At 37.4% G+C, this 24780-nt stretch overlaps 1 protein-coding gene across 1 annotated transcript; it reads left to right on the plus strand.

Moving 5' to 3' along the window:
* The first annotated feature begins 2505 nt into the window (after positions 1 to 2505).
* LOC117317798 (DNA primase small subunit-like) lies at positions 2506 to 23981 on the plus strand. Its single transcript, XM_033872732.1, has 12 exons — positions 2506 to 2673; positions 5070 to 5227; positions 6302 to 6408; positions 8756 to 8829; positions 9198 to 9334; positions 10307 to 10478; positions 13096 to 13193; positions 13505 to 13637; positions 13861 to 13930; positions 14577 to 14644; positions 22838 to 22936; positions 23331 to 23981. Exons 1-12 carry the CDS (start codon positions 2556 to 2558, stop codon positions 23348 to 23350), a joined length of 1254 nt encoding a protein of 417 aa, XP_033728623.1. The 5' UTR covers positions 2506 to 2555; the 3' UTR covers positions 23351 to 23981.
* Positions 23982 to 24780: the final 799 nt, after the last annotated feature.

The raw sequence follows: 24780 nt of genomic DNA on the forward strand, positions 1-24780 counted from the left end.
TCTCCAAATTTCAGAGATAAAAACAACAATATATATATATATATATAGTTTCTGTTTTTCAAAAGTACAGATTTATATAAAGTATACCAGCTAAATTTATAAAGAAGGGGCTTTTGTCCGGGAGGGCTAATGTCTGGGGGGCTTTCGTCCGGAGGGGCTTTTGTCCTAGGGGCTAATGTCCGGGGGGGGGGGGGGGGGGGCTTTTGTCCTACACTTGTGGGTATGTGGCGAAAGTGATCAATAATTTTGTTATAATACACATGCCTACGGTTGAGCCGAAAGGCTTAAAGTAATAAAGAACTTTACTCGTCTTCGGTTTTATTGAATAACGATATTTAAAGGAACGGTCATTAAAAAAGTGAAACATGTGCAAGGATTTTTTTTAGTGTGTCTTATTTAAATATCACAGGCATGTACATAAATTAACCGACCGTAGGATCTTTCTCCTAATATTTTTTGCTATGCATATTATTCCCGGTTTTGATTTTCCGGAAAAGTTTGACATTTTATGTTCCTTAATGGTTACTTGATAAAGGGACATATAAGATATGTATGTCCCTGCTTGATAAAACCGCTGGTAAAAATAGCGTTTGATACCTGAACTTGGCTATAAACAATTATACAAATATCAGATTATTAGAAAATGTGTGAATTTGCTTGTGTACTCATCACCGTTTGTCAACTTGTCACCCGATCACAGCCAGGTAAGTTGTGATTTTTTATCACAGGTAAGTTGCAAGGTTCCTTTGAACTGCAGCCAGAGAACTTTAGATCACAGTCCTACCTGTGCCGGCATTGGAGATACATGTATAAGCTGTGGGTAAAACCGTCCATGGCCGGAGGGGGTTGGGGTTGGGGGTGTTAATATGGTGACATCTAGCTGGAGGTGGTCAATTAACGTACATTGTATGTACAAGCTCCGTCAGGTAATTTTATCGTTTTTCATCTTCCTCTTCCATTTAGGCTTGCTTAATTGGAGTGGATACGATCCATTTGATTGAATGTGACAACGAGAATAGTGCAGTGGAACTAGACTGGACTAAACGGTGGCCATGTAGCTCAAATGGTTAGAGAGTCCGTCTAGAGTTTTGAGGTCCCGGGTTCGAGTCCCTCCATGTTGAGTGTAGGACAAAAGCCCCCCCGGACATTAGCCCCCCCGGACATTAGCCCCTAGGACAAAAGCCCCTCCGGACGAAAGCCCCCCCCGGACATTAGCCCCCCCCCCCCCCCCCCCGGACAGAAGCCCCTTCTTTATAAATTTAGCTGGTATACTTTATATAAATCTGTACTTTTGAAAAACAGAAACTATATATATATATATTGTTCTTTTTATCTCTGAAATTTGGAGAATAATTGTGTGGAAAATGAAGGGCCTTGGTTCAATGTCAGTGTAGCATTATATGTCTGTGGTTAAACATCATAATTTATTTTTTTCAAACTTTATATTATTAAGTAAGCTGAAAATTTCAGGAAACTCTCCATGGTGAACATATTGTTACTGCATGATTACACAATTTTTGACTTCCTAATTAATATACTGCAAATATTGATAATCAAAGAAATGCCTACAAAACGATAAACATTTGATCCCTATTTGCAGTGTCTCAAATTATAATATAATAAGTACCTATAGTAACCAAACATGTTGCTCTGCGTTGTAATAAGAAAAGTTTAATTTTAGGAATGATTAAATTCAAAGAAACAATGAAGCCATTAATGATATATTTCTTTCCAGGAGAACACTACATCAATGAAAAACCTACCAAACACCTGTGTAACAGCTTATTGTTTATGTAACAGTTCAAGTAGTTGTTGTTGGAACCGGTTGTTTACATTGCCGAAGCCACTGATGACATATGTTATGTATATGCAGCAATTAGAAATCATAAAAAAATAAATATAATTTTTTTTTATGAAGGAGCTTTTGCCGAAGCCACTGATGACATATGTATATGTAGCAATTAAAAATCATTAAAAAAATAAATATCATTTTTTTTATGAAGGGGCTTTTGTCCACTTTTTGATTAGTGTGAAGGGGCTTTTGTCCGGAGGGGCTTTTGTCCTAGGGGCTAATGTCCGGGGGGCCTAATGTCCGGGGGGGCTTTTGTCCGTACCTCCTCCATGTTACAAAGCAAATATGCTGATCTAACAACTGTGCTGATTATTTTATGTTCGTAACATGTACATTTTTTTGTATATTACTTTGACATTATACCGTATTCCGTGATAGTAAACCCAGTAGCCCTACGTAGGTTTCTCTGTAAGTATAACTAGCACCAGCTAGATCTTTTTATCATCGGTTTGTTATGGCGTAGCGTGTTGTTGTTTGCCATTTTCCTTGTGTATCCCTTGAATTAAATATCATTCCAACAAACCAATTAATTCAGTGACAGTAGCAGTACTATCCTGATATGGAGTAATTATTTACAATATCATAATTAGGGGGCATAATTTATCTGAGACAATCCGGAATTTTGTGACGTTTTGGCGCCATGATTAGTTTGAGTAAGAAATATATAAACTTCCGGTTTATTGGCGCCAAATTTGTTGTGAAAATGGGTGACAAAACCGACTCGAGCTATGACCCAGCTTCACTGCCGGATCTGTTACCGATGTACTACAAGAAATTGTTTCCATACGGACCTTACTTTCGCTGGCTGAATTATGGAGGAGGTAATCATGTAGCTGTAGCGGAACTGGACTGGGTCCATAGCAAGTGTTGTTTTACCGATGAAGGATCAGCTGATATACGAGACAATAAACCTGCTCCTCACCCACCCCCTTCCCCCTGTCATTCGATTCCTTCAAGATAACCCTTCCTTATGTAAATACATTAGCATTTAACTGGGTTCCTTTTCGTTAAAAAAATAGTATTTCCCTATCTGCAAAAATGCGGGGGGGGGGGGCGCAGTGGTAACGCACTTGCCATTCATGGTGGTTCGATTCCCCGAGCGGTTGTGAAGTGGCCATGGTAAGACCTTCAATCAAGTCCTGACCCTGAAGACACACATTTCATATGTAGCAGAACTGGACATATACCTCTGTAGGTATTTAGTTTGGAGTCAAATGTAACGGGAGAAAATGCAACGACCAGACCGGGACTCGAACTAGAGACACTCCAAAATCTAGAGATATTCTGATTATTTGAGCTACCACTAGCGCTCAGCCCAGTCTGGTTCTGTAACTATTGAGATCAATTGTTTCACAAATAAGTGCTGGTCACAAGTTCCCAAGTGCAATAACCTAATCTTTTAGGTAAAACGGTGATAGGTATGGGCATGAAATTTCTCTTCAGAACTTATAATTAGTATAGTTGTCTATCATAATCCTAATTAAACACAGTCATACAACAGAAGTAGGAGAAAATGTAGCAGCTAGACAAGGGTTCAAACCCGGGACCCTCCAAAATCTGGACGGACACTCTACCACTGAGCTACCTGGTCGCTGATGATTGACGTAGTCCAGTTCCACTACACTCCTCCTTCCTCCTTTTTTTTCAAGTCTTCCCCAACAAAGACCACAAGTTTGAATATCCCCTTGCTAAGCATACTCCCAATGCTTTAAACAAGGGTAGGCAAGCTCGCAAATAATGTAACACGAGAAGAAGAAAATGAAGCAGCTAGACCGGGCTTCGAAACCCGGGACCTCCGAACACTAGCTGGATGCTCTACCAATTGAGCTACCTGGTCACCGGCATTCATCCCAGTCCAGTTCCGCTACATTCCTCCCTCCTTCAACACATGAGACCCTATACCACCTTTATGGGTATTTACTAGGGCTGTCACGGGTACAATTTTTTTGCCCCGGGTACTCGGCCTTTACAACCTGACCCGTACCTGGTTACCCGTTGGCTGTAGACTTGTAAGTTGTAGCCCTGTACGGACGTTTAGAATAGAACAGGAGAGGCCTTAGATATTATGAATTTGTTTGTGAAATATGTGCAGTTTGTTTTGCGCATGAAAATTCATTAAAATCAAATATGAATGTTTGGTGTTCTAAACTATTTTAGAGTATAAATATAAACATTTTCCTAAACATTTTCCTCGTCAGTATATGCAATTTTGTTAGCGTAGGATTACGTAGTTCTGTCTCGATCCTGCTTTGAAAACGAAAGTAGAAAAATCAGTTTGATTGTCGTGGAAATTTACATGCATTCACCGAGAAACTATCCACATCTGTTCATCCTGAGTTCATATGCAGGAACATTTCATATAAGCCTAAAACCAACACTATTTACGTAGTCAAATGCACTTGAGCATTCCACGAGATAACTTCAGCTGTCACGTGACTCATCACTAGTCGGCCAAAATGGCGGTTATGTCAACGACTGTTCGCAGTTTCATATTCATTTGTATGTCGCTAGAATACGCAAGAAATATTACCAGGAATATAGGGCAAGTTGTAACAAACTACATTGCCGTTTTTTGTGAGAATTTTATTAAATAAGTTTATTATTTGTTGTTTGTTTGTTGTGACCGATGTACTGGCTTTGGTGTCAAAACTAGATATGTCTCGTCGGACAACGCGACTGCAGTTTCTATCGGAGTTAAAATGTGTTACTAGTGGTCATAAAATAGATGTATAGGCCTTATTAACATCTTATAGTATAAATGAAATAAAAAAAAAACTTTGGCTGTGTACATCTTGGATTTTATCTTTAGTTGTAGTTACTTGAACAACATTTTCTGTTAATAGACCGATTTGTCGTTCAGTTGATTTTTTTTTTTTTCAAAGTTTACAAGCAGCTTTACTGATTTCGGAGTATATCAATAATCTTCCACAAGCATTAAAGAAATGGGGAAAGAACTATACTCAGCTATTGTAAAGTTGTCAGCTGATATATATGTTATACATGTTTTCTTGAATATATATAGAATAGAAATACCAGGGCCAGATGAAGACATTTCATCTGATACAAATGTAACTGTCTGACTAAAAAATCCAATTTTAAATTTCTTATAATATGACCACAGACCCTGACGTTTCTCAGGGCCTTTGGCCCTTTGATTTGTCACAAGCATTATTTCTTTAATTAATCTTGTACTATTTTATTTTCTTATCTTTTTCAGCCCCTAAAAGTTATTTCACAAATCGGGAATTTTCATTCACCTTAAAAGACGATGTGTACATTCGTTATCAGTCGTTTGCAGACAAACAGGAGATGGAAAAAGAGATACAAAAGCGATGTCCGTACAAAATTGATATTGGTGCTATTTTTTCACACAGGGTAGGTATACGTATATCCCCTTATCCAAAGGACTATGTTCATCTACCCATATCTCCTAGTCCTTCAGTTAATCTGAATTCTTAATCCCAGGAGATTTTTATATATGCGCAGTCAAGCGTTATCCAAAATGTATTCAAAGTGTAATAAGCTTTCTAGGAGATTGAGAGCTCGAGGCTTCCAAGGTTGTGGTTGTCTTTGAGGGAAGAGATTTTGAAGGGAAGGGTAGTGTTAAAGTGGAGAGTATAGGTCACTTTACTAGCTCAGACTAGTGGGAATTTCCCTTTAGCCTAGTGATAGGTTGCTAGTTAAAGCCCCAGCATGGGTAGGATATTTTTCATGAGTCCTTCCTTTTACAAAAGTATTCATTTAGTACCCACTGCTTTCACCAAAACGAGGGATAGTAGTTTGGGCCTGTCCATGTTTCACTCTTCTTTTCTGCGAAATAGATATAATTGCAACAAGTATTAATTGGATTTTTTTTCAAACTTGGTAACAAGGTTAAAAATGCTTTAAGGGCCCAGTCAAGTTTGATTGCCACTTTCACCAGACATCATTTGATAGAGTTATGGCCCCTTGATTAACTAAGATCGTTGTTTTCTGCCATTTCTCTGAAATTGGTCATATAGCCATCAGACTTTGTCTGTAAACTTTTCACATTTCAAAATTCTTCTCATGTTTCACCAGTGAGATTCAACTCAAACCTGCAAATAAAAGATGATCCCTAGATGTTCTGAAGAAATGTTATTTTTCGGGTTGGTCCAAAATCCAAGATGGCCACCATGGAAACCATCTTGAAAAACACATTTCAATCTTCTTAAGTTCCACTTATGGGATTGATTCAGCTCAAACATGCCTGTAAGGATCCTTAGATGATACTGACCAAATATGGTTATGTTTGGTTTGGTCAGAAATTAAAGATGGCAACTATGCAAAGGTCAACAGTACCATTATCTTATGTATACAATATACTACAATAGTACTTGGGTCTTAAAAGTCAGAGGGCCGTTAAGGCCCTTGGGAGTTTGTAGTTTTGCATGCAATAATTTAAAGTTATGGTCCGACATTGTATTTTAGCCCAAGGACCACAAGACGGTGAAGGCTGCAGCATTCCAGGCACAGGAGAAGGAGCTAGTGTTTGATATAGACATGACGGACTACGATGATGTCCGTTCATGCTGTTCGTAAGTAGTTATAGACATGAACTACTGTGCAGTATACTAGGGATATACAATTTTATGCTGTTCATTAATTTTTCATTGTTTTTATGCAGAATGATGTTTTCCAGTTGATCATTTTCTTTTCATTCTTTGACGGGGAAAAAATCAATATTCACCTACATGATTTTGAAATGATTGGAAGAATCAATGGCAACATGCACAGATCTAGATTTATTTGGACTTTTTTTTATCAATAGAATTTGTCTAATTACTAGAGCACTCTGTGTTGCGTTCACTCTCATTCATTGATGTAAACATTGTTAAATAAATAAACATCTTTCAATGCAACTAAGCAAAAGTACAGCAATTATGGGTTGGTCATAAAACACATGATGTTATACACATATTTTCATAATACATCATCAAAACAAATCATGCCAAGGTTTTCTCTATAATATTGTTATGCAGTGTCCCAGGGACTCTCAAATGTAAAGTTGGGAGTCTCATTTTGAAATTTTTGAGTCCCATGATATTTTGAAATTGAAAAAATCATGGTAAAGCAGTACCAGCATCCAAGATGGTCATCAGGTACTGTATAGCAGGAAATTTTAGGGGTCATAAAATTTGGCGATTTGGTCATGAAAACTGAAAGTTAAATTTTGGCGGGTTAAAAATTAGCGATTTCCCTTAAATCAAGGGTTTTAATTTGGCGTCGAGCAGATATATTACTTACAGTTATATATAGATAATTATGTTATGTCCATACATCCATGTTTTTGTGTGTTGTGTATTATCGATCCTCTGTCTCGAAACCAAAAACTATTACCAAAAATCTTTAGACAAACACATACACGTAGATTTGCTAAATAAGTGTTTATATGAGTATGTGTACAAGCAACAGACAAAGAGAATTTAATCAACCGTATGATATCGCCTTGGTCATCTATTGTATGATGTGTATGCGTACAGGTAAGTTAAACAATGAGTCTACAGGTAAAGTGTTAACACCAGTTCATTGAATGGTATGGGTAGATGGGTAGATGGCTTTGTTTTCACAAAAACTAGTTATAATGCAGTATATGTCATACTTGTATTGCTATACATGAATCGTGAGTAGTTGTTCACTAGCTATTCGCATGTACCTATCGGCATTTTAGCCGACAGTTGCCAGACAACAACCAACGTTATGTATCACTCGTTACTCTCTGTAGTTATCAAAGGTAAATGACGATCGGTACAGAAACTATTGGCAAAATTGAAATTTTCGCATCTTTTTAATTGGCGGAGTTAAAATTTTGGCAATCTATATATGGACCCGCCAAATTAAAGCCCCGCTAAAACTTCCTGCTATACGGTATAACAATGCTGTCAATTGAAATCAACTGTTATTTCTTCATTGTATGGCAGAATTTTTTAATTACAATGTATCCCAATGATGCAAAGGTTTAATTTGGAGTCTTTTATGATTTTCTGTGTATAAGTCGCATGAAACCTGTGTCAGGGAACACCCTGTCACGCTGGCTTATAAGCATCAGCTCTTTTTCTGATGATGTAAATATAAACCAACCAACCCTATCATATACATGTGTAATAATATACTAATATTCATATTGGGGTATACTGGTTACTCACAAGGTCATTAAACTCCAGCAAATGAAAATGTGTCCAGTTTTAATATATCTTTATTGCATTTTTGCCAGTGAAATACAGAAATTTATCAAACTAATAAAACTTATATTTTCACTGCAGCGATGAGCAGTGAAAATATAAGATTTTGCAGTGAAAATATAAGGTTTGCAGTGAAAATATAAGTTTTGTAGTGAAAATATAAGTTTTCTGTTTTTGACCAATCAGAGCGGACCTTTGTATTCACCTCGTTTGATTTTTCCAACCGAAGCGGAGATAGATAAATTGGTTATTTTGCTGTATTTCTGAAATTTTCAGACTAGTTTTTGACAAAATACTCACTTGACGTTAGCTATTCATGCACAGCTTCTATAACAGCAGAAAACGCTCAAATTACGTTGATCAGTCCTTTCAAAATGGCGTCGTCAAGTTGGCGTGGAGTAACGTCACAAAGAGGTGACGTCATTACTGATTCCTGCACTTTTTGACTATCAATTTTTCGATGTTTTCAATTTTGTTTTTAAGTATATGAAATGCAATAAAAAGAAAATTGAATTGTTTCCCGGTAAATATAAACTATATATTCCACTCGTATGACAGAATATTCAATATTTTTCACTCGTGAAAATATCGATATTCTGTCATACTCGTGAAATATATGTTATATTTAACGGGAAACCATTCAATATCCTCTATATATATTACCACACAGAAGACGTATAACCTGAGTGAATTTGTTTTACAGAGGGGCTGGCATATGCGGTCGGTGTTGGCCTCTCATGCAGATAGCGATAAAGATAATTGACCGAGCTTTACGAGGTATGTATCACAGCCACACAGGATTCAGAGTAGAAAAGTCATTCATTTTCAATACTTCATTAACTGTAAGTCAGCCACTCTTACAAGCTACTGTAAATGTTTTGATTTTGGTGCACTTTCAGATTTTTACACATATCCAAATTATAACAAATTAGCCAAATGAAGATTGAGCTCATTCTGATATTTTCTGTAGACATGGCACATAGATAATGTGAATAACACTGTCATAATTTAGCACAATGCTTCTGCAGTGAAAAAAGTTGAAATAAGAATATCGCTAAAATTTGTACATTAGCAGAATCCCAACCATTTTAATCCAAAATTTGAATTCTGTCCATTGTTACAGAAATTTTTGTTTTTTTTCTCAGATGATTTTGGTTTTAAACACATACTGTGGGTGTATTCTGGACGTCGTGGTGTCCATTGCTGGGTTTGTGATGAGGTTGCCAGGAAACTTTCAGCTCAGGGTCGCACAGCCATAGCAGAATATTTAAGTGTTGTAAAGGTATTGGATATATTCTTCAATAATCCCAACTTTAACATGTTGACTCAATTAAGGAATGGGCTTATTGCAGTAGTACAATGACGTAGAATTTGCTAGTATTTTTCTTTTTAACTGGATAGTCCAATCTAATGCCATGGTGCAGTGTCTGTCACATGTCAACTAATGAGCGCTACTTGTCTTGAAGGACTGAATGGATTTTGATAAAAATTTGGTCAGGGCATCTTTCTGTACATTAAAACAAATTTGGCATGAATTATCACCTTGGGGAAGGAAGGACGGGGCTTAGGGGACAGAGAGATAATTCCTTTAAATTGCTTCTAGTCATAAGCTACTGAATGGATCTTAATCAAATTTGGTCAGATTAGCACCTTCTGGGCAATGGGAAAACAAAGTTTGCATATAGGGTTACTCTGGTCCACCTGGGGCAGGAAGGGCATGGCCTAAGAGGGGAAACATAGCTAAGTGGTTAAGATTGCAACTAGTCATAATGGACTGAACTGATTTTGACCACATTTGACCAGAAGCATCCTTGGAAAAGTGGAACAAACTTGCATAAATGATGACTTTCCATCTGATCCCACTGTGACAGGAGGGGTGGGACCCAATAAGGGAAATAGAGGTAATACATTTAGATCATTGCTCTGAGTTATCTAGGTGAGTGATGCAGGCCCCTTTAGCCTTTTTTATTGAATTTGGATATGAGTGGGTTGTTAACAGATATGGAATTATTGCTTAAAACAAAAACTGTCATAACGAAATATTTCAAATAGTATCATATTGAAGTAGAGCAACCTTTTTGGTATTTTGATATTTTTGAAACAGTGATAAATTATCCATGTCTAGACTTACAACTCCTGATTCCTGTCAGAAAGCAACTATAAACTTTATGTAAAAATACCAATTTTGTTTCATTGGTTTAAAAGTAGGCATATACTCAAAATCTGCATGTTATGAGACACAATTTTGTTGAAGGGAGGTGAACAACAGACAAGGAAGGTGTCCTTGGATGAGCCTGTCCATCCCTCCATCAGACAGTCTATAGACGTTGTACGACAAAGCTTTCATGACTATGCTATCAAGAAACAGGACTTCCTGGGTGATGAGGAAAAACAGAAGAAAGTGTTAGCTCTTGTACCAGATGAAGATATCCTTTGGTATATGTTGTATTGTGCTTTGGATAGAACATATTACTGGAGATTTATAGATTAAAATATCTTTTATTTTTCAATACTTGAATAGGGGGGATTGTTGTTTTCATGCAAAGGTATATAAATTTATACTGTGAACTCCCAGTTAAAATGAAGATAAATTCAAAAGATATTACTTCACTGATGAAACGAAGCTTTAGCATTGTCTGTATTTAAGTCTACTATTAGTTAAATACAGCCACCAGTTACTCCATAATAATCAAAATTATTGTTAGGGCCCCGCATCGAGAGATGCGGGTGCCTTATAGTAATCAGGTTGTCCGTCCGTCCGTCCGTCTGTCTGTCCGTCCGTCCGTCCGTCTGTCCGCTTTTTTTTCTTCTGCACAAAAATGATTGAAGGATTTGTATCAAATTGGAACTGATGATTCCTCATGCATCCTAGATCAGATGTGTAGTATTTCATGCAAATCGGATTCAAAATGGCTGTTAGGCGGCCATATTGGATTTTAACATTAACATGAAAATACTGGATCTTTGTTGTTTTTAACTGTTCACTATTCGATTATGCAAAGTTGTCAAGAAATAAACCAAGAGTTAACTGACAGAATGATCAAACTCATAGTTCAAGGTCACAAGTTCAAAGGTCAACGGTCAAGGTCATCCTGGGTCGGCTTCAAAATGCCAGGTAATCGACCCTTTTGGATTTTAGCAGTCAAAACAATTTTGACATTTTCTTATCAATGAATGATCTTGTTTTTGATATGCTTTTATATAAATTTGAAACATTAGTTATAGCAGATTGCAGAATTGTTTATTAGGGCCACGCATCAAAGATGCGGTGCCCTATAGTAATCAGGTTGTCTGTCTGTCCGTTTTTTTCTTTTGCGCCAAATTATTGACAAGAGTTGGAGGATTTCGGTGAAAATTGGTACATAGTGGTATTTAGGGAAGCCAAACACAATGGTACCACTTACAAAATCGTCTGTTGCCATGGTAACAAATGGAGGTTTCTGATTGGTTGAAATTTCGATATTGTTCGATTTCGGTGAAAATTGGTACATAGTGGTATTTAGGGAAGCCAAACACAATGGTACCACTTATGAAACCGTCTGTTGCCATGGTAACAAATGGAGGTTTCTGATTGGTCAAAATTTAGTTATTGTTTGATTTTGGTGAGAGAATTGGTATATAGGGGTTTTGAGGGAACAATGGTTCACCTTTCCAAAACCTGTGTTGTCATTGGAATGAAACAGAGGCTTCTGATTGGTAGAAATTTTGATATTATTTGATTGCGGAGAAAATTGGTACATACAGGTATTGAGGGAAGCCGATTTTCGATGTAACATTTTACATATTGACATAAAACCACAATACACACATACATATACAATACTATTACAGTCTTCCATTAGCATAATTTATGACTTATGCAAAGTTGGTCACAATCAAACAAGATATCAACTGACCAAAGTTCAAAGTCAATGGGTCATATGTTAAGGTCGGATTGACATTTTTTAAATGGTAAATCTTAAGTTGGTCACAATCAAACAAGATATCAACTGACCAAAGTTCAAAGTCAATGGGTCATATGTTAAGGTCGGATTGACATTTTTTAAATGGTATTAAAGATTTTGTTATGACATTATGAAGGTAAGTTGGTGTCAAGCGACCAAATTTTGAAGTTGATTGGGTCTAAATATAAAAAGTTTTAAAACAAAAAAAGGTGAAAAAAGTACTGGTTTGGATTTCTTATACCTCAAATGACAAAAAAAGGACATTATTAAAATATTTTAAAAAATCCTTTTTTTCTCCCCTTTTCTTCACATTTGGTATGTTTTGTTTTTCAGAAAACCCTCTCAAGTTTACCTTATTAGAATAACTGCATTGAGTTTATATCAGTTTGTGTGCTCCTTGATATTAGATTTGAAACAAATTTGAAATGTGTAATGCTTGTAGAATTCTTTTAGCTAGCTTTTCCATGCAATAATAATAAGCAGTATTGTCAGTGGCCCTATTAATGCTAACATTAATGAAACAATAGCAAAGGTTAATCAAAAACATATATCTAATAGTTTCATGTCAATATATTACAATATTACAGTGTTTTTCCTGGGTATTTTGGGAAAACTTCAATATGCCAAATTGGGAAAATTTGAGCGCAAACTGTAAATTACACCCAAATACACACATTGCTAACCAATTGTACAGTGCCCAGTGTATTCCTAAAAACGAAACTGGGAATTTTTTCATTGATTGTGAAAAGTCGTCATACAAATGTTATTTGGAATTTTCGAGCTGATTTTGGGAAAAAATCAGGCTAAAACGCATTGAGAATGGGGTCGTTTGGCGCACCCAGTTATATAGGCAGGAAAAACACTGACAATAATTATTACATTTACCCTGAAGGGTCAGACACATAGCGGGGCCCTTTCTGACGTGTCAGTGTTCTAGTTTTTGACAGTAAATTTATTTTCTCCACCTGTTCCTGTCATGATAAAGTAAAGCTCCTGGTATGTCTGAATGGTTGCTTTGGAGATACCTCGATATCTTAACACTGTGTGACTGAGTATTGCTATGGTAACTATGCATGTTGTTAGCCTTAACAATGAGTACTGCTCAGATCAACATTAGAGGAAGACTTCAACAAGGGAAGTAACTCCAGCAACTGGTGGGCAATTATTGAGAAGAGAGAAAAAGACTGTGTGTCCAAGGTTTGTACTGCCTAGTTGCTATTAGGGGGAGGGGGGGGGATTGAGGGAAATAATGATTCATAACTAACATTTTATTTTCTATACCGAGTTATGGTAAAGAGGAGATAGAGCTTGGAATTGAAAGAAGGCTCATATTGATTTATATGAAATGCATTTTGACCCATTTAATTGTGGCACGTACATATTCATGGAAATTCTTTCAGGTTTGCTATAATTAATCTTCAGAAAAAAACTACATTCATGCACTGTGGATCAGTATATGCCTTCTGTATTGATTTGTATGTATAATAGCTTGGTTTTATGTGTGACAGGGGTCCTTTAAAGCTTCACACCACATCGTGGAGGAGATTATGTTACAGTACTGCTACCCACGCCTGGACGTCAATGTCAGTAAGGGGGTCAACCATCTCCTCAAAAGTCCTTTCTGCATACACCCTAAAACAGGTACTAATTTACAAGTGTTGCACTACAGCCTTAACATAATTTTATACTTGTATCAAAAGACTGAATCATGTATTTCTGTCTCTTGTTTTGACCTGCTAATGACTAACAGTAACTATGAAAACAGTAAAAGGCTTGTATGGTTTTCATATCAAAATTGCTGGGCTATTGCCCCTGGCCCTTTGGTGTAAATGACAAATCAGGATTGAATGGTTTGTGATTTCAGGTCGAGTCTGTGTACCTATAGACGTTGAACAGGTGGATGATTTTGATCCAATGGCCGTCCCCACGATCAGGTAAAAGTTTCTAAATCTTTCTGAATACATGTCAAGTCTCTTGTCCCTGACTGTTAGAAATCATTATAAAACCAGAAACTCATAGTCCACAGTGACAGGATGCCAAACTTCATACCTAGCTTTGAAACTCACTTTATTCCTAAACTTGGGTAATATACAAGATGTAAGGGTCTCAATAACTCTGCCACAATGAAATTGAATTGTATATATATATTCTAACAAGAAATATCTTTAAAAAAAGATAAACAGCTTTAAATAGTTTTAATGCTGGTGATTATAATGTAAAACTGCTGGTGAAATAAAGTAACGAACTAATGCGTTTCAGCACGGATAACAAAATCATATCAGTTTGAATCATTTTTGGTGATTATAAGACTGCATTTGAATCAGGAATATAATTGTCTTAATGTGTCATTTGAAAAGATACATCCACTTATTCATCTTGCATTCAATCTTAACAATGATTCTTTTTTAACTGTATATCTGCATTTTGCATTCACCGCTACATTGACCAATCACATACTTCATCTTGACCAGTAACGCCACCTGTCGCATCATATCACGGGGCCAAAAGAATAGTATACGGTTATGCCGAAAAATGTGTTAGGTTCTAAATTTGCTGACCAAGTTATGTGTTACCTTGTAGTCAGATATTGGACGAGTTAAACCAGACTTCCACAACAAGCACTGATGATTCAGGGAAGAAAATGAAAGGTAAGCTATCATATTACATTAGAGGCTGTAAATCTTGATGCAGCATTTCTATGTACATATTAACAGAACTTGATATTCAGCTGTTAAGACACAGGTACTTGGTGCATGATGTTTCAGTTGATAATCAGTTCTGACAGGTTACTCTGTACATGTAACGGGAAATAATGTCCAATTAAGTCAGATTTCATTTGGTGTTGTCCAAATGATTGATCTTAATTGATATCTAAAGGCAACCAGTTTCTAACAATCGATCATGAGATGTCAACATTGATTATTAGAGATAACGAGAATTCTACGTCACTTTACTCTTAACTTCTTACCAATTATGCTATTTAAACATAATTAATTGCAAAAAATATAAATGTTAACTGTTCATCAACAAGATTGTTATGTTGAAATGTTATGATAAAAGATAGATATGAAACTATTCAGAGTAAAACTAGTATAGAATCAAAATGGCAGTGAATTCCGCTAAGGGGAAGCTGAGGAGGAAATAGGCCTCTTCAATCCCAAGATGATTAAAAAAAAGGGGGGGGGGGGGGGGGGAGTAATATTTTTAAGAATTATGTAACCAAACAGTCAATCAGTTCACACTAACCAATTATATCCTATCATTGATGTTGAAATCTCAATTACTCGCTTTACAATTGATGTCTAGCTTAAAGTGTACCCTGAACGAAAAACGATAATCAAATATGTTATTCTTTGTAACCACCAAAGAAGAATATCGCAAACCGCATCAAAATCGGTTGGCCGAGTGCCGAGATATACACATCGAAGTACGCGATTTGCACCTGTCGGTCGACTGCTAATCAGCGTATCGGTCAGTCACGCTGATTTGGAACTCTTCAGTCTATGACGTCACAGGTTGAACGGAGTGACTGTTATGGTGGCCAGTAGCATAGAGGACAGTGTGAACAGTAGCAGCACAAACATGTCTGAATACGATCTGGACATGAGATTTGAGGTTGTTGAATTTGGCGAATATTGCGGACAAGAAGTCGGAATCCAACAATATAAGTTTATGTTTAAAAAAAAAATAAAAAAATAGTGAAATTGACTCTGAAAATGACCGCTTGGATAACACAGACTGGTGTAATAATCGGTCAATCACCAATAAATGTATATTAGTTATGTGTTTACCATTTCTTACTCATTACCAAAGAAAGGAACAGAGCATCAACATTTTAAAATAAAATAATGTGCCATTTCATTCGCAAATTAATATTCAAATAAACATACCAACAATACAACAGTTCTGGATACTCTGGTTTGTGAGAAAAGACGATACGCACGTACAGTAAATTCATTCGTTATATTCTATACAAAACCCGCTTCTAGTCATGAAGGACACTTAATTTAGGGCGAATTTGTTCTCCTAAAACCAGTTTTAGTTTCGAACCGGTTCTGTAAACTTTCCATTTGTTGAGTAAAGCAGTTTCAAACCACATTTAAACTGAAACCGGTTCATTCATTTGTTTCTGATAAACCTAAACTAGTTTATTAGGTCATCTGACCCAAAGGGTCAGGATGACCTATAGTCATCGTGCTTCGTCCGTCGTCGTCCGCCGTGCGCCGTCCGCCGTCCGCCGTGCGCCGTCCGTAAACTTTTTCTTTCAAAACGCTACTCCTCCTTAACGCTTGGATGGATTACTTCCAAATTTGGTTTGAAGCATCATTGGGGGAGGGCAATCATATTTTATATAAATGAGGCTGGTCTGACCCCTGGGGCCAGAAGGGCGGGGCCCCAAAAAGGGAACTTAGGTGAATATTGCTATAAAATCCTACTCCTCCTTTACCCTTGGGTGGATTACAACTAAATTTGGTGTGAAACATCATTGGGGGAGGGCGGTCATATTTTATATAAATGAAGTTGGTGTGACCCCTGGGGCCTGAGGGGCGGGGCCCCAAAAGGGGAACTTTGATGAAATTTTGCTATAAAATCCTACTCCTCCTTAACCCTTTAGTGGATTTCAACCAGATATGTTGTGAAACATCATTTGGGGAGGGCGGTCATATTTTATATAAATGAGGCTGGTGTGACCACTAGGGCCTGAGGGGCGGGGCCCCAAATGGGGAACTTTGATGAAATTTTGCTATAAAATCCTACTCCTCCTTAACCCTTTAGTAGATTTCAACCAGATATGTTGTGAAACATCATTGGGGGAGGGTGGTCATATTTTATATAAATGAGGCTGGTGTGAGCCCTGGGGCCAGAGTGACGGGCCCAAAAAAGGGAACTTTGATGAAATTTTGCTATAAAATCCTACTCGTCCTTAACCCTTTGGTGGATTTCAACCAGATATTGTGTGAAACATCATTGGTGGAGGGTGGTCATATTTCATATAAATGAGGCTGGTGTGGCCCCTGGGGCCAGAGGGGCGGGGCCCCAAAAGGGGAACTTTGATGAAATTTTGCTATAAAATCCTACTCCTCCTAACACCCATAGTGAATTATTACCAAATTTGGTGTGAAACATCATTGGAGGAGGGTGGTCATATTTTATATAAATGAGGCTGGTTTGACCCCTAGGGCCAGAGGGGCGGGGCCCCAAAAGGGGAACTTTGGTGAATTGTTGCTATAAATCCTACTTCTCTCTAACCCTTGGGTGGATTAATACGAAATATGGTATGAAACATCCTTTGGGAAGGGTGGTCATATTTTATATAAACGAGGCTAGTGTGACCCCTGGGGCCTGAGGGGCAGGGCCCCAAAAGGGGAACTTTGGTGAATATTTGCTGTTAAATCCTAATCCTCCCTAACCTTTTGGTGGATTACAACCAAATTTGATGTGAAACATAAGGTGACGGCAATCATATTTTTAATGAGACAGGTTTGACCCCTGGGGAAAAAAAGATGGGGCAAAAGGAGCGCTTAGGTTAAACATTTCTTAAAAATGCAATTCCTCCTTAATGCCTGAATTGATTACAACCATATTTAGTATGAAACATCATTGGGGAAAGGCAATCCTAATTGATATAAATGAGTCTTGTCTGACCCATTGGGACAGAGGGGCATGCCCCAAAAATGGGAACTTGGCTAAAATTTTGCTTTATGATGCTGCTCTTCCTGGACAAGCTAAATGGATAAAAACCAAATTTGATCTAAAACATAACTGGCTGCGATAAATAATTTATGGTAATAATGCTGGATTGGGGTGTGTGTCCCTGCTGTAAGTGTAAGTGTTTGTCAGATGACCGTTAAGGCCCATGGGCCTCTTGTTAAACCATTCAAACCACCACCGGTTGTGGTTTGGAAGATTTCGTTTCTGAAAACAAGATGGCGAATGTTGTCAACATGCAGAATGTGCTTTTGAAGTGCGCTACGTGCTCCAAACTTGCCAGCTATGGCTTGTAGTGTCATTTGACTGGACAAATAAAATATAAATTATAAATATTAATAATTGTTTTCCCATTGGTATGACAGTGTTCCCTTGTGTTTGTCATTGCATTGAATTGTGGAAGTATGTCTTCAACATAATTTGGGATTCGGGGAATTTTTGTGCGTTCAGGAGGTATTAACGTTTCAAATACTGCTCTGAAGCTTTTTCTCCCAAAGACACCATATTGAAAACTAGAATTTCGCATTTGTTTCTCAAGAGCAAACCAGTTTTAGTTTACAAACCGTTTTGAAAACCAGGTTTAAACCATACACCCAAACCTAAACCAGTTTATTTGCAACAAATTTGCCCTTAGAAAGTAATATATTATAATCATCATGATCTACAATAGACTAAATCTCTCTCCCGTATGAATACCAGTGTTGAAGTCTACAACAAACTTCTACATATACAGATTTTATCCCTTATTTTACATGCCATGGTCTCAGGGATTAAGGACGATTAAATGCTTGAGAAAGATATAATTTATATACGATCGTTGTCAGTGAAATTATATAAAAGAGATTCGCAACAATTATAATATAATTGATACTTTATGTACAGGTATAAAGCATAGGTACTTATTAAAACCATCATTTTAGCTCCGTTTTTTATGATAAAAAAGATACAATTTATTTCATCGTGACTAATCATAATTAATACTAAAACTTATAAACTCGCAATGATTTTCGTGTATGATTTTTTTTCAAATTTTATGTATTTTTTGCTATTATTTTTAGCTCACCTGGACCGAAGGTCCGGTGAGCTTATGTCATGGCGCGGCGTCCGTCGTCCGTCCGTCCGTCCGTCCGTCCGTCAACATTTGCTTCAAATCGCTACTAGTCAAAAAGTTCTTATTGGATTTTTACCAAATTTGGTCAGAAACATCCTTGGCAGAAGGGGAACAGATTTTGCATAAATGGTGACTCTGACCCCCGAGGGGCCAAAAGGGCAGGGCCCAATAGGGGAAAAAGAGGTAATTCCTTTAAATCGCTACTTGTCATAAATTTATGAATGGATTTCAACCCAATTAGGTCAGAAACATCCTTGGCAAAAGGGGAACAGATTTTGCATAAATGGTGACTCTGAGCCCCGAGGGGCCAAAAGGGCGGGACCCAATAGGAGAAATAGAGGTAATTCCTTTAAATCGCTACTTGTCATAAAGTTATGAATGGATTTGAACCCAATTTGGTCAGGAACATTCGTGGGGAAAGGGGAACAGATTTTGCATAAATGGTGACTCTGACCCCCGAGGGGCTAAAGGGGCGGGGCTCAATAGGGGAAATAGAGGTAATTCCTTTAAATCGCTACTTGTCATAAAGTTATGAATGGATTTGAACCAAATTTGGTCAGAAGCATCCTTGGGGGAAGGGGAACAGATTTTGCATAAATAGTGGTTCTGACCCCAAAGGGGTCAAAAGGGCGGGGCCCAATAGGGGAAATAGAGGTAATTCCTTTAAATCGCTACTTGTCATCAAGTTATGAATGGATTTCAACCCAATTAGGTCAGAAACATCCTTGGCAGAAGGGGAACAGATTTTGCCTAAATGGTGACTCTGACCCCCGAGGGGCCAAAAGGGCGGGGCCCAATAGGTGAAATAGAGGTAATTCCTTTAAATCGCTACTTGTCATAAAGTTATGAATGGATTTGAACCCAATTTGGTCAGGAACATTCTTGGGGGAAGGGGAACAGATTTTGCGTAAATGGTGAATCTGACCCCCGAGGGGCCAAAGGGGCGGGGCTCAATAGGGCAAATAGAGGTAATTCCTTTAAATCGCTACTTGTCATAAAGTTATGAATGGATTTGAACCAAATTTGGTCAGAAACATCCTTGGGGGAAGGGAAACAGATTTTGCATAAATGGTGGTTCTGACCCCAAAGGGGTCAAAAGGGCAGGGCCCAATAGGGGAAATAGAGGTAATTCCTTTAAATCGCTACTTGTCATAAAGTTATGAATGGATTTGAACCAAATTTGGTCAGGAACATTCTTGGGGGAAGGGGAACAGATTTTGCGTAAATGGTGAATCTGACCCCCGAGGGGCCAAAGGGGCGGGGCTCAATAGGGGAAATAGAGGTAATTCCTTTAAATCGCTACTTGTCATAAAGTTATGAATGGATTTGAACCCAATTAGGTCAGAAACATCCTTGGCAGAAGGGGAATAGATTTTGCATAAATGGTGACTCTGACCCCCGAGGGGCCAAAAGGGCGGGACCCAATAGGGGAAATAGAGGTAATTCCTTTAAATCACTACTTGTCATAAAGTTATGAATTGATTTGAACCAAATTTGGTCAGGAACATTCTTGGGGGAAGGGGAACAGATTTTGCATAAATGGTGACTGACACCCGAGGGGCCAAAGGGGCGGGACCCAATAGGGGAAATAGAGGTAATACCTTTTAATCGCTACTAGTCATAAAGTTATGAATGGATTTGAACCAAATTTGGTCAGAAACATCCTTGGGGGAAGGGGAACAGATTTTGCATAAATGGTGGTTCTGACCCCAAAGGGGTCAAAAGGGCGGGGCCCAATAGGGGAAATAGAGGTAATTCCTTTAAATCGCTACTAGTCATAGAGTTATGAATGGATTTCAACCCAATTAGGTCAGAAACATCCTTGGCAGAAGGGGAACAGATTTTGCATGCATGATGACTCTGACTCCAAAGGGGCCAAAGGGGCAGGCACAATAGGGGAAATAGAGGTAATTCCTTTAAATCGCTACTAGTCATTAAAGCTATGAATGAATTTGAAACCAATTTGGTCAAAAACATCCTTGGGGGAAGGGGAAGAGATTTTGCATAAATGGTGACTCTGACCCCCGAGGGGCCAAAAGGGCGGGGCCCAATAGGGGAAATAGAGGTAATTCCTTTAAATCGCTACTTGTCATAAAGTTATGAATGGATTTGAACCCAATTTGGTCAGAAACATCCTTGGGGGAAGGGGAATAGATTTTGCATAAATGGTGACTATGACCCCCGACGGGCCAAAGGGGCGGGGCCCAATAGGTGAAATAGAGGAAATTCCTTTGAATCGCTACTAGTCATAAAGTGATGAATGCATGTTCTAAAAGCAATTCTTGAGGTCTTTCAGACCTTAGAGAGTCTGGACTTCATTAATCTTTAAAGCAGTTCGGATTACCACACTATAACCATATATGGCATTGTTAGAGATTTACAAATAAAACAAATTGAATATGAACATCATTTTGACATTTGGCCTAATCCAACCAGGTGAGCGATGCAGGCCCCATGGGCCTCTTGTTTTAATTGTGTCATTATTATGAAGTGATCGAGATCCTTGTGGTTTTGCTTTCCATTCATGTCGTAAGTCATATCTTCACTTAAAAAGGGACTTTTAAAAGATTTGAATGGGTTAGTATACCGCTGAACAATTACCAGGTGTGAAATTACGGTCCACAGGCTCGTCACACCTGTCACTGCACCACAGGTGTCTGTGAGTTCTGGTGTTCTAATCGGCACACGCCGATAATTGCTTGTGAGTTCACGCGTTTGGTTTCTGTGCACTTCAAAAAAGTTCCGAAGCCATGCTTTTACAGGTTGTACATAAATTGAGCTTGAATTTTATTAAGAATTGCGTTTATACTATAGGGAATACATTTTCAAGTTGTTGAAATCAAACACATTATTTTTGGAATTCAGTGAGTTTCGTTTTCCTTACAAACGAAAAAAATCATATCTCAAAGGTTTGCCTATAGAATTATTAACTTAAGTTACCTCATTCATATATATACCCATGATGTTGAAAATTTACTCTATGAATCTTGTCTGGGAATTACTGATCTTTCATGGACACGTTTTATCAATTGCGGACAATTACCCAAAAATCACAAATAACGGTATCATTGCTGTTTTGGCTAATAAAAAATCAAAATGATTAGCATTTATTTCACATCTTGTATGAATTGCATTTTAAACTTGTATTACTAGAAGTATTATAACCGAAAATAATACTGGTACATTTGTATGTAACAAACCGGTCATGCCCTCATAGTAAAGGCTATATGATGTAAGTCGTTATAAACGGCCCGTTATTCAAATGTCATACATTGTACATGTTACAACGACCCGTTAAAATAAAAAATAAAAATATTTAAATATACATGTTATATACGACCTGTTATGATAGAAAATAAATAAGATGATACACGTTGTATTTGGCCCGTTATAATAGAAAATTAGTAAGATGTTACATGTTGTATATGGCTCGTTATGAGAGAAAATTAGTGAGATGCTACATGTTATATATGGCCCGTTTAAAAAGAAAATTATATGTCCCTGGTTTCGGTAGCACTTGTTATTAACTAATTCACAAATATAACTCAGAGCGTTTATTCAGCACTTTCATTTTTGTTGTCTAATTCGCATTAATTGCAGGCACGTGTTCACGTTTGTTTCTATATATTTCCTATATGGCGGCTCCGATCGTGTTCAACCTGTAATGTCACAGGTCAGAGGTCACCAAAACGAGGTATTCGGTTTTGGGCTTCAGGTGTGTTTTCGAGAATAATCGCAATTACTCGGTAATGGGTCGGCCGATTTTGATGCGGTTTTCTGCATTCTTGTTTATTAATCAATACCAATAACATATTTAAATAGAATTTTTCGTTCAGGGTACACTTTAATAGATAGTCCTCTGTATAGATGTTCTATATCCATAGCTTACTGGATGGCTAATAGCAGAATAGCAAATTATTTGAAACCGCATGTAGTATAAAGTTAGAGTATATTAACTTTTGATTGAAATTTGAATTTAGCTACAGAAAAGGATAAGTATGATAATGTTTTTCTCTCACAGATTACAAGAAAACATCAATGGGAGAATATCTTAGAATATTTGAAAAGTTCCTGAAGGGGTTAGAGTCGACCTGGTCTGGAAAAATCCTTAAACAGAGTGGTGAGTAGTCTATAGTCTGTGACCTTCACCTTTTGTTCTCTGAAGTCTGTGACCTTCACCTTTTGTTCTCTGTAGTCTGTGACCTTCACCTTTCGTTTTCTGTAGTATGTAACCTTCACCTCTAGTGTACTATAATCTGTTACCTTTACTTTAAGTGTATCATGGTCTGTGACCTTCATGTTTTGTATTCTATACTCTGACCTTAGCCTGTAGTGTATTATGGTCTGTGACTTTCACCTTGTGTATTCTGTAGCCTGTGACCTTCACCTTGTGTTTACAGTTGTCTGTAATCTTCGCCTCTAGTGTGTTATAGCCTGTGACCTTCACCTTAAGTGTACCATATTACTAAGTATCAAAACAGATAAAATTCAAAGTTTATTTTTGTTATTTTCAGATGAGAACAGAGAGTTTTGATGAAAAGATTTTGAGACAGCTTACAGACTGATTATAGATTCCTTGCGTGACATTGAAGTCAAAACTGAGGACACATTTCTATCCGGGATATCTACTTTGTTTTCAAAAATGTTAAGGCATATAGTTATATTAATAGTTATATTACCAGGCGATACAGCCATGCCTAGTTACAAGCCCACCCCTTTCTTATACAGTTCAATAAAAAATACAAAGGAAAGTAATTTCACAGGCTGTTAATATAAAGCCATACTCCCTACTCAGATACTATGTGTTGGCTTCCTGACCTTATTGCTGGATAAATATGGTACCACTGATAGAATTAAATTGATATTAATATGATGGAGATAACTGGTTTTCTTTTGATTTGACAATTTATGGTGTACAGGAGGACGACACATGAACACAATGACTAATGTCAGGGTTTTACTTTAATATAGCAGGATAGTGAAATGAAATTCCAATGAGCTGCAATAGATATATGCAAGATTTTGCCAAGCATGTCTATTTAGGAAGGAAACTACCTATTGATTAATTCTCAGTGAAATTTATTTATTGTTCATGTTTTTAGATTCATATTAGTGCTCCTTGACTTGAGTGATTATGGAACAACCTGTCGGCCAATTGGGATAATTAAAATTGTGTTGTTTAATATGTATAAATACATCAATGTAAATGTTACATGCTACCCTTTATATTAAACCCATGTCAGATTATGTCAATAAATATTTATCTGTTATCTGTGTTATGTGTTATTTTCTGACATGACGACTGATAGCCAAGGTCCTTCTGTAGAAAATACATTGGAAGGATTTTACATCTGATGAAAACTACATATGAACAGCATAGGTCAGATGCATCAATCATATTGATTAAACAACGTTGATATAGTAAGAGTAGGGGCTAATATGTTTTTTTCCATAAATACTAACCAGAAGCAAATGCTTATGGTATACGAGGGCTGATTGATAAGTTGTGAGCCTCATATTGAAGGATTTGAATTTTGCCGGACAGATTGTATTCTTTTTCAACATAATCCCCTTCAGTATCTATACACTTTGGTCAGCAGTGTTTAAGGGCCCCAATGCCACTTTTATAGAACTCCTGTTCTTGGCTGATCAGAAAGTTATCCACTGCATGTTAGGGTGCCTGAAATAGCTGTTTTCAGTTTTGGAAATAGATGAAAGGCTGATGGAGCGAGATCAGGTGAATAAGGCGGATGCTCAATCAATTTAAAGGCACAATCATGAATGGCAACCATGGTAATGACAGACTTTTCACCCTAACCCTACCCGAGTTTGTCCATTTTGCAAAAGCTGCTTGTCTTGTTTACTTTCGAGTCCTACCTCGTTGATATAAACTTACTGGATGAGACCAGTCCTTGGGTACATGGCCCTATATAGTAGGACTTAAAAAGAACATCCTTGAGTACC

The sequence above is a fragment of the Pecten maximus genome, chromosome 19, assembly GCF_902652985.1.
Source record: "Pecten maximus chromosome 19, xPecMax1.1, whole genome shotgun sequence".
Lineage (NCBI taxonomy): Eukaryota > Metazoa > Mollusca > Bivalvia > Pectinida > Pectinidae > Pecten > Pecten maximus.

Bases quoted from the DNA above. Each gene is read 5' to 3' on its own strand.
- LOC117317798 (XM_033872732.1), top strand. From the start codon at position 2,556: ATGGGTGACAAAACCGACTCGAGCTATGACCCAGCTTCACTGCCGGAT. The intron at 6,409-8,755 runs GTAAGTAGTTAT...TTTGTTTTACAG, and splicing joins GATGTCCGTTCATGCTGTTC to AGGGGCTGGCATATGCGGTC. The intron at 9,335-10,306 runs GTATTGGATATA...ATTTTGTTGAAG, and splicing joins AATATTTAAGTGTTGTAAAG to GGAGGTGAACAACAGACAAG.